The 13153-nt window shown below is 40.7% G+C and overlaps 2 protein-coding genes across 2 annotated transcripts; both read left to right on the forward strand.

The window, feature by feature from the left end:
* Nucleotides 1–796: 796 nt before the first annotated feature.
* LOC124639609 lies at nucleotides 797–7893 on the forward strand. The gene is made up of 5 exons (XM_047177051.1): nucleotides 797–885; nucleotides 3341–3477; nucleotides 4048–4372; nucleotides 7602–7713; nucleotides 7794–7893. Exons 1-5 carry the CDS (start codon nucleotides 825–827, stop codon nucleotides 7891–7893), a joined length of 735 nt encoding a protein of 244 aa, XP_047033007.1. The 5' UTR covers nucleotides 797–824.
* A 213-nt stretch (nucleotides 7894–8106) lies between these two features.
* Nucleotides 8107–12293, forward strand: LOC124639493 (O-acyltransferase like protein-like). Its single transcript, XM_047176881.1, has 7 exons — nucleotides 8107–8264; nucleotides 9216–9401; nucleotides 9580–9759; nucleotides 10049–10199; nucleotides 10695–10872; nucleotides 11179–11321; nucleotides 11594–12293. Exons 1-7 carry the CDS (start codon nucleotides 8119–8121, stop codon nucleotides 11699–11701), a joined length of 1092 nt encoding a protein of 363 aa, XP_047032837.1. The 5' UTR covers nucleotides 8107–8118; the 3' UTR covers nucleotides 11702–12293.
* Nucleotides 12294–13153: the final 860 nt, after the last annotated feature.

The following is a 13153-nucleotide window of genomic DNA, read 5'->3' on the forward strand; positions in this document are numbered from 1 at the left end:
GGTCGCCGCTAAGCAAATGGGGTGTCCAACGAGAGATCAACTTTTTTACGCCAAGTTCTTCGTGCAGAATTTTTTGGATAGTGGTCCCTGAAATGCTCACGGATGCCTCTATTTCACAGTATGTTACATATCGGTCTGCGAGAATTAGTTGCGGCAAGGCGTCGATATTATCTTCCGTCATGGCGTTTTTTGGACGACCTTCACGTGGCTTGTCACTGAGGCTAGAGTGGCCACGCTGAAATCCTAAATATTAGCGTTCTACGGTCCTAAGGCATGGTGCTACATCATTAAATACAGAACTAATCTCTTCAAAGCACTAGTAAGTCGCGACAACCCCCTTTTAAAGTTCTAGAAAATTATCGCTCGCAAATTTTCCTTAGACATTTCCATTTTTACAACCGACCTGCCACGTTTGAATGGACGATACAATAAAACTATTCGACCATTCTTTTGTTTTCGAATTCTAAATTCAAGAAGATGAAAGGCATATATTTTTTTTCTAATAATCGCGGGAAATCAGCAAACGACAGAACTTAAAAGGCAGCCTTACGTATGTAACGAAGAAGACAGTGGGGAGATCCTCGGTACAGGACATAGCTCTGAGGTCTGAGGTCCTTGCGTCAGACAGGTGTCAGACGCAGCGGAGTGCGATACTTAGTATAAATATAAGGAACCTCGTCGGCGCAGCTCATTTATACAAAATACACTAGCGTTTAGTGGTCAAATCTTAGACTGAGAAAAAGTAAACAAAATAAATAGTATTATAATATATTATTTTTAAATAGTGTGTGGTGTTTATGTGTTTGTTATAATAAGTGTCAGTGATGGTCACATGGCTCCTGTTAATAGTGCTGGCGGTTTCCGCCGCCGGCCTACAACTCAATGGTAAGGCGGTTTACTGTCTTTTCGAAAACTCTATAAATGGCCTGTGTAAATATGTGTCAAAAAAGTAAATGTCTGGTAAGTAGATATACAACACATATTGTGGTGTAAGTACTGGTAACCTTTAGAAAATAACTTCCGCGCCAAAGCTGAACTGCAGAGCTTGAGCTACGGTCATTCCACTCACACAATAAATCCATACAATAAAGTTTATACAGTAAATAGTGCCTTTCTTTTGTTTTTAATGTAAACGATAAGTTCTATTCAATTTCAAAGATTACCCCTGATCATCTTCTATCATTCCTATAAACGATTTTTGCATAACGTATCCAGTACCTATCCCCTTTTTTCGCATAATTTATTTTGTCCCAAATCTAACAGTTACAGTTTTTTGGCATACTTTTTTGAGACTTATTTACTACCATAATGATACAGTTACCGGCACGGATGTCGAGCCCTGACCTTCACCTGCGCACAAGCGATTTACTGCCTTAGTGCCTCATGCGTACGGGTGCGCAAAGCGACCCCCACTCTTCCGCCGAGAGCCCGACATCCGTGCCGGTAACTGTACTTTGATCGTATTTTGGCATAAGTATTTCTTTTTTAAATAATAATTAGCATACTTTCCTGATGTATAATGGGTCCTTTTGGCTATAAATTAATTATCATCCTACCACCTTTCTTTCCAAAAATACAATCAATACACGGCTTAATTACATTATCATTATCTCAGAGAATAATAAATAAATATAAATAATGATTTACAGAACCTACAACTCTCTTCGACATTAGCAATTGCTAATTTGTGTGATCTGAAACCCAGTTGTATGATCGCTTCCTCATACCCAGAAGCACTTGCGTTTAATGATTAATCCAAACGTAGGCAAATATTATTACCTATTACCGATAAAAAGTATTGCTAATCATTTCATTATTAAACACTAGTATTATATGCCACCCACTAAGGAACACACTTACAATAGACTATAACATTAAAGCGGCCATATTGTCCATTTCCCCATAGCCCGGCGACTGGCGGTGGCCACCCATCGCTTTTCCTGCAATGTTGTCACTTTACCGCTCATTGTGATCCACGCTTACCTACTGTCGCTGCGTGACCGCCAATATTACGATGCGGATATTTTCATTTATAACGATTATAGTAATCTTTTATTAGTTCCTAAATGCAGCAAGTAAACAATTCTTTTCTTAATGTTAAGTTAATATCCTAAAGTTTTTTTATTAAAAACATGGACTTGAAGCTTTAAAAATACTTGGATATTTTTATAAACTTTCTGTTGGAACCACGGAAGGCGTGTCCCAGGTGACGTCAACAATGTGACGTAAATCTAACCCATCATAGCCTCTAGACTTCTAGATAATTAGGTTTTTTTTTCATTTTATTTCTGTCTAGATGTAAATCTAGTTAATACGAATTTAAGAACAATAGTTAATGTTACAATGTAACTAAGTAATTATTTCATAATACGTGTTGCAGTTAAGTTAATTAAATAACAAGGAACATAATAAACACAATGGGTACAGACCTCTTATTACTTGATATAACATAAAAGAAACAACTACAAACAACATAAAATAATTACAAATAATAAATTGTATTTACCTTTTGCGCCGACTGGGTGCAGGTAAGCACGACAAGAGAGGTTCGTAATAACGTTCAAGTTCACCGGTAACTCGTCCAAAACCTTTCGGTCAATGTCACGCTAAAAATACTTTCTTTTCGAATATACAACAAGTACATACAATAACTATAAATATGACAGTATCTGGTTATTACTATATTAAGTTATCACAATCCGGAAGAATGACCTTATTTATGTCATTTAAACATGACAAATTATTATAACTGAAACACTGAAGTTTTAATGAGAATTTTATTTGCATGCTGAGAACTTTTTTTTTTTACGTGCTGCTGATTTTATTTATTTTTTTGTTTTGGAATTTTATAGCCAATCCAAAAGTCCGGATGCAAAAGTTGGTGGCTTTCAAGCCAGCGGATTTTCGGATTTTTCGCTCGTTCATCCGGTCAATATTACCGCGTATTTCCATACAACTGACAGCTACCGGTTTGTACTACGGCACCCGAACCGCGCTCTTTGCGAAAACAAATCATATTCAAGTCATTGGACTTAATTATGTCGCTATTTATATCGCAACGTTGTGATAGCGTAGGTAGGTATACCGAATTTCATGTTCATCTTAACGATGATCACCAGAGGTATCTCTTCGTACATGGTTCATACTGATTTTATAGGTAGGCCATTTCTGTGTACAGCAAATACCTACCTACTGGATGGATTTGCTTTATGTACCTATATCATCGGTCTCCAGCCAACATTGAGCACGACATGCTGGTTAAATGTCCAAGAGTGGGGTGATAAAAAGGCTGATAATGATGATTACGTGTTTTAATAGTTGCAATAACGGTTGTTCCCAGACGAGGAGTACTTCTCTTTGCCGCGGCTGTACGCGCTGGACGACTGGGAGGCGTGCGCGGCGCGGCGCGGCACCTACTGCCTCGGCGCCTTCGAGCTGCGCGCGCACAATAACCCGCAACTCTTGCATGTCGCACGGGTAAGCAGACAGACTTAAAAAAAACGTTATATGAATATTCATTAACTAGATATTGTCTAAACTATTTGCGCAAAAAATTAAAAATCAAACCAGAAAATATCTGCTGCCAAAAACTCCCCTCACTCGCACAAGACGTGCAGTAAAGGTGCGTCTACACGGCACAAGTAGCTTGCGCATGTTGAGGCACATGCGCGGGTTACATGCATTGTAAAAACGTGCGGGTCCACAGCCACAGCAAAATACCCACCCGCGTGGTTGTCACTTGTCACTTGCGCATGTTAACTTGCTTTAGCTGCATGCACCGTGTAGACGCACCCTAAATTAATGCATGAGAGGACATCACAAACATCTTAATAAGTAGTAAAGCTTTTGTATTTCATTTTCGTGATATCTAAAAGAATTCCGAATAATTTTGTTGAATTTTCATTGTTTGTTTTGTATTGTCTGGTTAAAATTTTTATAGGATTTTATTTAGACATCTTTATTTTTAAAGTTTGCATTGTAAACCACGTGACATTGGGTTAATGAATAACAAATTGTCATTGCTAAAAAATGTTTTCTCATTTTCAGCACTTTTCCGACGGCCCATACCAATACAACCACACGCTGATCCACCGAGGACTATGTCTGTCCACCTCCTGCAAGCACATGCCCCCCACAACTCCTGGAGAGACGTTCAGCCGCTGCGTGAACAACTTGACGATCGCCCAGTATGGCCTCGGCACCAACCTGACGACCTTCAACTATTGCAGCAGACCAGGCAGCGAAGGGAAGCCGGTGGATACCTGGGACATGGCTTTCTTGTACATCACGGGTCTGATACTGCTGATGAACGTGGTGGGGACAGCTTATCATGTCTTCAGAGTCAAGGACACAGAGAACGAGACAGAGAAACGTAAGTGTTTTTTTTTATTATCTGTGTTTACACTAGCTCTTATTCGCGGTTATTGTTCTTGTATGAAAAAAACAAGTGCGAATCGAATTCGCGCATCAGCTATTACGTAACATTGTTTATAAATAAGCAAAAATGCAGGTTTTTAAACGAAAGCTACAATATATTATAATTAGCATAAAGTATATAAGTCGCCAACACAGTGTATTTTAAATGTTAACAAATATTATGCACATAATAAAGAGTGATATCTATAAATACATACTTAACATGATTCACACACACCCAAAACTTTTGACTTTAAGTTATAGGTAGGTGCCTAATGCCTAATTTATACATAAATTCCTAAAAGATAATTATGTCGTAATGTGCTCTACCTATTTACCATCATCATGCCAAAAGAAATATTTCATAAAGAGTATGTCAAAACAAGGGATATAATAATACTTAACTTGACGTGTTGTTATCATTTTCAATGTATAAAAAGGCCAAAAACAGCGTCAGTTATTCGACTCGAACTTCTGCGATAGTTGAGGTTCGAGCGAGCGAAGTATAATCACTTAGATCATTTCCTAGTTCATCACTCGCTGTTCAGTCGAGTCAGTTAAGACCCTCCCGATGGCAACTTGCGCACTGCGCGCGCGCCGACGTCGTGTTGCCGCGGTAACGAAACCATAGCGCGATCTAACTCGATCCCAACGCCATCTATCGAGCCAAGGGGAAGCTTGAGATATTTTAGTTCACACATTTTTCGCAGTCTTGAAATATCAGTACAAAACAGGGATGGCGAACCAATGGCACGCGTGCCCGTGGTGGCACGTAGCTAAATAATTTGGGCACGCCATTAATTTGCAAGTTTTCAATTGTAGTTATGACCATAACGACGTACTATTAAATATGAGTTATTCCCAATTTGTCATTAGTACCGATTGGTCACCAACTATTTTTTCCATACACCAAATCCCAATTGGTCATTCGAGCAAAATAAATAATGATATTAAAATTTTGAGTTTCCTTTCGTCACCCGCATAAAATTTCACGTAGCAGAGTACCGTCAGAAATAAAAGTGTTAGAAGAAATTTTAAATGAAAAGCTTCGATGTAGGTAAAGGCTTCTCTATTCTCAACGATCCCTGTGCTCCTGATTATCTTCTAAATTATTTTAAGTTATTGGGCAGTTCTCATAGCCGTAACCTGCGTTCCTCTGAGAATTTGTTGCTCGAAATTCCATGTCACCGCACCGGATTTATGGCTAATTCTTTTGCTGTATCAGCAATTAAACTCTGGAACGCTCTTCCCCTTGACATAAAAAAGGCACCCAGTAAGTATTCCTTCAAGCGTAAAGTTCGCCATCATTATTTAAACTCTTTACCTAATTGAGTCGTCGTCACTCTTATCGATTTGATATTTTATTTTTATGTATATATATATATATATATATATATATATATTATTATGTATTAAGTATTTATGTATTGTAATATGTTTTTATTCATATCTATTCATGACTTTCTCTTTTTTTTTTTTTTTGTACTACCTATTTATTTTCTCCCTTTAACCCGATGGTTGACTGGTAGAGAATGCCTTGAGGCATTAAGTCCGCCAATGTACCTATTTTGTACATAAAGTATAAATAAATAAATAAATAAAGGTTTTAATAGCTCTCTTATAAATAATAAAATAATAAAATTTACATTAAAACACAGGTGAAGACAACATGGGCATTTTATAAATCCGAAAATGTGACTCGATACTTTTTGTACCGGTAACAAAAGTACCAGGAGCCCATAACTAGCAAAGAGATTGTATACATAAAAATATTCACAAACAAAAATAATTTGAATCTAGTCAGCAGTTGTGTTGCACATACTGCAGTTTTTTTTTTTTTTAATTCAACCTTGTTCGTATAAACAGAACGTTTCAGTTCAATTATCTTCTTAAACTTCTTGTTCTTACTATTTATTTAAAATAATTTTTGCACATTGTACAACGGCGGACTTAACGTCTTAGGCGTTCTCTATCAGTCTACCTTAGGGTGGTGGTGAAATAGACAATTACCATCCATACACAATTAAGAAAATATATTTATTTTATTTTATTTATTTAAATGTGCTTAAGTTTTGGTCGCAAATTGTGCTATTTACTGTTTTTCCGGTATTCATTTTTACTAACTCAACAACCAACTAGTAGTGCATTTAGACCACATGTTTTTTTTGCTAATACCGATAATAGTAAATAGTTACTTACACAAAACAATAGAAACCGGACCATACTTTGTCCCTTCTTCTATATTTTGTCTCTTTCTAGAAAACAAAAGGCTTCTATTTTATTACCTGATTTTATATATCGTAAAATCGTGACACTCTTGACTGCTATACTCCTGTAAGTTATGCGGTCCTAGTACACGGTGGGCAGTTCCATGGACACTCGTTGATTGGTATATTACTCATCTGATTTATGCGATCCTGGTATTTTGGTTTTGGCTGTGCGTTGTGTGACGGCGTTGAAATCGCGATTTTATTAATAATTTAATTAATCTTGCCATATTCGGAAAAAAACATATACAACATAAATTACAATATTGTAAAGCTTTTCTTGTTGACAGTACTTTTTACAAAATAAAGTACGGATGACGAATTGAGACTAAGCAAAATAAAATATTTTATCGAATGACAAATCGGGACACGTTTTTTATGGATGCCAAATCACTAAAATGACGAATTGGGCATAAACTCTTAAATATTGCTCGTGGATTCAACCGGATCACAAAGGAACTACGTCCTATATTCAGAATAGAGCCTATTTTATTTAGAGATCTGAGCTGATGTTCAAATATGTTAATAGGCGAATCAAAAACAAGTCCCTTCTTGATAAATGTTTTACTTTTTCTGTTAATAGAGGGGTAAAGCATTGTGTTTTTTATTTAATTTGGCACGTAAATCAATAAAGGTTCGCCATCCCTGGTATAAAACAATGTCGCTTTCTCTGTCTCTATATCTCTATCTATGCTTAAATCTTTAAAAATACGCAACGGAATTTGACGCGGTTTTTTAAATAAATACAGTGATTGACGAGGAAGGTTTATAATATGTATAATAACATTTAAATTTTATTTTTCTGTAGTGTGTTTAGTATCAGCATTGCACCCGTCCAAAGCCGGGGCGGGTAGCCAGTACCACTATCATATATTTTTACATAGGAATGAAACGTGAATGTACGATACATTTTTGCAGCTTACAAGCAATTAATGGCCTGGTCCGTCGTGGCGAGCTGGCAGCGCTTGACGGCAGATTATGGAGACAGCGACCCAAGGCTGAGCGCGCTTCAACCAGTGCATGGGGTCAAGTAAGGAAGACATTACTACATTCCTTTTGTAACTTAATTATTTTATGATACAGTGTTTCAGATTTTTCTGTATGTTTCAGAGCCTTGACGTTGATACTAGTGATCCTGGCTCACTCAGTTGTGGCCTACCACGGCGCGTATCTTTTCAACCCTCAATACTTCGAAAAGGTTGGTAATTGAACTCTATATTTTTGGCCTGATTGGTGAAATTGGTAAAATTAAAATAAACAACGATGCGATCTACAAAATTAAGTCTTAAAAAAATATATGAACAAAATGTATTGCCTCAAATGAAATCATTATCTTTAATCCCAATCATGCTCCAATTACTAGAGGACATAATTCAAAGTCAATCAATATCGTCCTCGTATCTTCCAGGTGGGTCCCCATGCCCCAGCTGCCTTCATGCAGAACGGTACCTCCATCGTGCAGACCTTCATGCTCATCTCCAGCTTCCTGCTGGCCTACAACCTGCTGCTGCAGTCAGACAACCCGAAGAAACAGCTCAGCATCACCATGCTGCCACGCTGTCTTATGCATAGGATCGCTAGGTTTGTCACTTATAAACTTTCTTATGGATTACGGTCTTGGGAAATGAAAAGGCAGCGAGCAGGAACCACTTCAGAATGGGTGTAACGTCTGAATCTGCACCATAGGATTCTTAAAAATAATCTACTTACATCAACGCGCTGTTTTAGATAGTTTACCGATGGAACTACACCTCAGAACGTCAAGGATGAACTTATGTGTAAACTGATGTCTTATAACCCGGTGTACATCTCCCGCCTACACTACACCACTAAGGCGGAGGACATCGTGGAGTACGTGCGCCAGAAGCTGAAGTACGCCCCGAGAGTGCAGCTGCTGGAGTCGCGCCATAACGTCAATTTCAAGGCGTTCGTGGTGCGAGTGCCGACGTGCTTCCTGCACCTCGTGTTGGACGAGAACTTCTGGCCACAGGACGTGGTGTTCCGTCGCTTCCGCGGACAAGTGCCACAGGACCGCACAGATAGTAGATAGTGCATTAAGTGAAGTGCTACTAACATAGTTTTAAGTTTTTATTTACTAACAATTTTTGTATAACATATGTATGCTAGTTTTAAGGTATTTATCTATGGGCCTTTGATGCCTGATAATAAAGATGATTTGATTTGAATAAAGATGATTTGATTTGATTTATAAAGATTACCTGCTTCATCTAAGTCCTTTTTTGTTTCCATTGTTATTGCAATAATTTGCAGACTCTTATTTACATAATACCTGGCCTGGTAGTGCTTATCAAATCAAATCAAAACATAAAAATAATCTTTACAGTTACCTTACCTCAAACCAGAATCACAACTTTCTAAATCAGTTGACACTACTGAATTGAAGGGATCAGCGAATTAGTTCAGTAAAATTCGTTTAAACTTAAATCGACGGCAACATAATTTCTAGTGTATAGCTATAATCATAATTTTTAGTGTACCTATGCAGATGATAGCTAATGCTTTTTTCGTCAGGATCTCCCCTCTGTACCTGTTCGTGCTGGGCGCGGCGACGTCGTGGTGGGCGCAGGGCGGCGCGGGCCCGCTGTGGCCGCCGCTCGTGCTGGCCGAGGTGGCGCGCTGCCGCCACAAGTGGTGGACGCAGGCGCTCTTCCTCGACAACTTCCTGCAGACACATGACAAGTGTCTCATTCATACCTGGTGAGTGTTTCACTGCTGTACTCCTCACAAGATGCAATTAATTACGAGTTTCACCGTTCTTTTCGATTCATTAATATGTATCAATGCTGATGCATCATTACAGCAGATTTGTGAGTTTTATTCGTAAGGATTATTATCTCTTTGCCCTTTATGGTTGATTCATCATCATCTTCCCCAGGTTCCTCACAGTGGACATGCAACTGTACGTGGTGTCAGCGATCCTGACGCTAGTGCTGGGCAGATGGCCGCGCGCCGCGCTGAGGGTCCTGCTGGCACTGACGCTCTGCGCCGTGGCCGCCAACTTCGCCATCATATACCACTGGCAGCTGCAGCCCATGGTGCTGCTCATGACTCCTGAGTGAGTAGGTCACACTACGTTAAACGAAAATAGGATCTCAGCTTCATCTTCCGAGCCTTTTCACAACTATGTAAGGGTCGGCTTCCAGTCTAACCGGATGCAGCTCAATACCAGTGTTTTACAAGGAGCGACTGCCTATCTGACCTCCTCAACCCAGTTACCCGGGCAACCGAATTCCCCTTGGTCAGACTGGTTGTCAGACTTACTAGCTTCTGACCACCCGTAACGACTGCCAATGATGTTCAATGACAAACTAACAACTAACTGATCGTTCCTCTCGTGTGTCCAGGAACATGCGGACCCTGTTCGTGGGCTCGCGCTCGTTCATCTGGCTGTACACGGCGCCGTGGGACAGCGCGCCCGCCGCGCTGCTGGGCGTCGCGTTAGCCTTCCTCCTCCGCAGCCAGCACAGCGACGGCTACCGGCCGCAGAATAGCCTGGTATGCTCATGCTAGTCATGCTTAGGTACATTATAAATCAACTGTCGCACCACAGGCGTCACTTGGAACTTGTACCTAATGTTGTATTAGTTAAAAAGTTGTTTAACAAGAACTTCAAGATCCACCATCAATTTCAGACAACTATTTATCGCCTTCATAAATTACTTTCTAAGTCAACCACAGCTTTAAGTGGTGAATAGGGTGATAGATAAAAGGTTTGCAAAGTTCTGCTCTGTATTCTTTGAAGAGTTAGGCCAAATTAAATGTATATAAACCCACATAAGGGTTCATCTACACGGTGCAAGCAGCTTGTGCATGTTGAGGCACATGCGCAGCTTACATGCGTTTTAGAAATGTGCGGGTGCGACTCGTGCATGTACCACAGCAAAACACCACCCGCGTGCTCTTGTCACTTGTTCCTGCTACTTGCATTGTGTAGATGCACCCTAATAAGAAGCAGACGCGTTATTTAGTCGCGTGTTGATTGTGTTCCAGTGCATCCGCGTGCTGTACCGCGTGTCGGTGCCGGGTCTGTTCGCGTGGGTGCTGGCGGGGCACGGCATGAAGGCCGTGGCGCACCCGCTGGCGGTGAGCGCGTTCGCGGCGATCGACCGCCCCGTGTTCTCCTGTCTCATCGCTTGCGCCTTGTACGGCTTCTTCAACAAGATTGACAGTGAGTACACCCACAGATTACCTTAATAGTTCTTCGTAAGTACAACTTTCAACTAAATGGTACCTTCATTGTAAAAAGTCAGTTCCATGGAAGATGTCAAAGTACATGGTTGGTTTCCGGATTAGGTACCGACATAATTTACTTTTGTCACTCTGGTTTTAAGCTTAATGGAATGTCAAAAACTTGCTCGCTGAAACCCCTTCGAAGTCTATAATTTGCCGTCAAAATAGCCCAGCGACTCGAGAGACATTATATTATTATCCTGTAAAATGAACCTTCTGCTTAAGCCACACTGATATTCCTCAGGACTCTGGTGGAAGTTCCTGTCGTGGCGCGGCTGGGCGGTGCTGAGCCGCATGTCGCTGTCCATCTACCTGATCCACTGGCTGTTCACCCTGACGCTGCTGGCTCAGCGCACCAACACCACCAGGGCTTCCGCCTTCGATATTGTAAGTTTTCAAGTCATCAGGAGTTACGAAGTCAAGGGGTTTTCTTTATTACACTTACATTCGGTTGGACTATGTATGCAGATGAAACATTGAGTGAGTTGGGACTCTCTTGAGGCATTAGTAGAATTTTTATCCCAGTTCAGAACGAAAATACACAGTCATTTGTTGCTTACAAAGTAATGTTGAACTGGCGTTAAAGTTTCGTATAAGAAGAGAATATCAACTAAATATATATTTTAAACAAATTAAACATATTATTACGTCTCTTGCAGGGTGGACACTGGCTCAGCACAGTTTTCCTGTCGTACTGTGCAGCGTTGCCCCTGCACTTGCTCATAGAAGTACCAGCGATGAAGTTCCTCCAGTCTATTAGTCCATAAGTACTAGAACTTCTATAATGTACATTACAGGTATTGTTGATTTCTCGGCAATATACTTACTCAGACTCCGACTTTACAGGGTAGGCCATCTATGCCAGGCTGGAAACTGATATCGATTTGTTTTTCTGACTGGTTGGCTGACTCTTAGAGCCGTGCTGTGTCTTCGTGATTGTTATCTAAGGAATATCTACCCAGACTAGAATAATATAGCATTTATAACGGGATGAAAATGTTTATAATGTCAAGAATTAGTACCGCTTAAAGCAGGAAAGCTAGCCTGCTTAAAGCGGCCTTTTTACTTAGGCATTTGAACGTCCGACATTAACGTCCCCACTCAGAAACATTTGATGGTCACTTAAGCCATTCCTTAGTGAAGGATTTGTATGACATTCCTGCCCGTTTTCACCAACTATCTCTTAACGTTTCCATAACTAAGTGTCACTTAGAATAGGGGCTCCCCCAATTATAAACGTTATAAGGGGCACTTAAACTTTGGTGAAAACGAAATTCGTATTAAGTGTTCCCTAAATGCTCGTAGGGGATCCCTAAATTTAGGTATTTGTTGGCGAAAATGGGCATCCGTCACTAAGGAGTGACTTAAGTAATCATTAAATGCCTCTGAGTGGGGACGTAAGTACTTACATATAAGTAAGTAAGTAATGCATATAATACCTACTGGTGTATAAAATGTAGGAAGCAATTCAGTGCATTTATTTAATAAACACTATGAGCATTTTTATTGTATGTACGTCTCTTCCAGACCTCGGGACTATAGAGTCCCGGATTTTTGGGAGGCGAACGTGGGGCCGAAGCCAACACGCTGAAGCCCTTTTGAGACAACTTTAATGAAATGGTGACACAAAACCGACGATTATTCCTGTATACACTATAGAAATGTACCCAAGGACAATCCCCGGTTCCGTGTTATACTATTGCTAACTGTGGATGAAAACTACTTGGGCTATTGTGATGGGATGCTATTGGACTGGTAATGGGGATAACTATGGGAACTATGGCACCTGCCGTTAACAATGTTTGCACACGTAAAAATGGCAGGTGGAGACTCGCCAACTCACTTACTGGGCCCCCGGGAATCACTGAATAGCAACAAGAGGGCAACAGGTACATGAGCGGCTGAAGGGTGAGGATACCTCGGCGGACTTTAAACGCAGATCACGCGCTCCCTGTGGGTCCAGCATCACCGGCCCACTCGCCACTTACTACGAGGCACCTACCCTCCGAGCGGGCTGCTAACCCTGCTCTTGCGACTCCACTCTGACCGGCCGATGAAGGCAAGCCAAGAGGCGGGAGACCTATCCCCCGTCATGCTTCACTCCGGCAGACCGGAGATGGGGGACAGTATACTCTCCCTGGAGCACTCGGGTATATAGCCCCGCGGGGTCGCTACTCCCCGCCATCCGCCTCAGATGCCCTGCGGGGCTTATTGTATGT

Source organism: Helicoverpa zea, chromosome 19, assembly GCF_022581195.2.
Source record: "Helicoverpa zea isolate HzStark_Cry1AcR chromosome 19, ilHelZeax1.1, whole genome shotgun sequence".
NCBI classification, from domain to species: domain Eukaryota; kingdom Metazoa; phylum Arthropoda; class Insecta; order Lepidoptera; family Noctuidae; genus Helicoverpa; species Helicoverpa zea.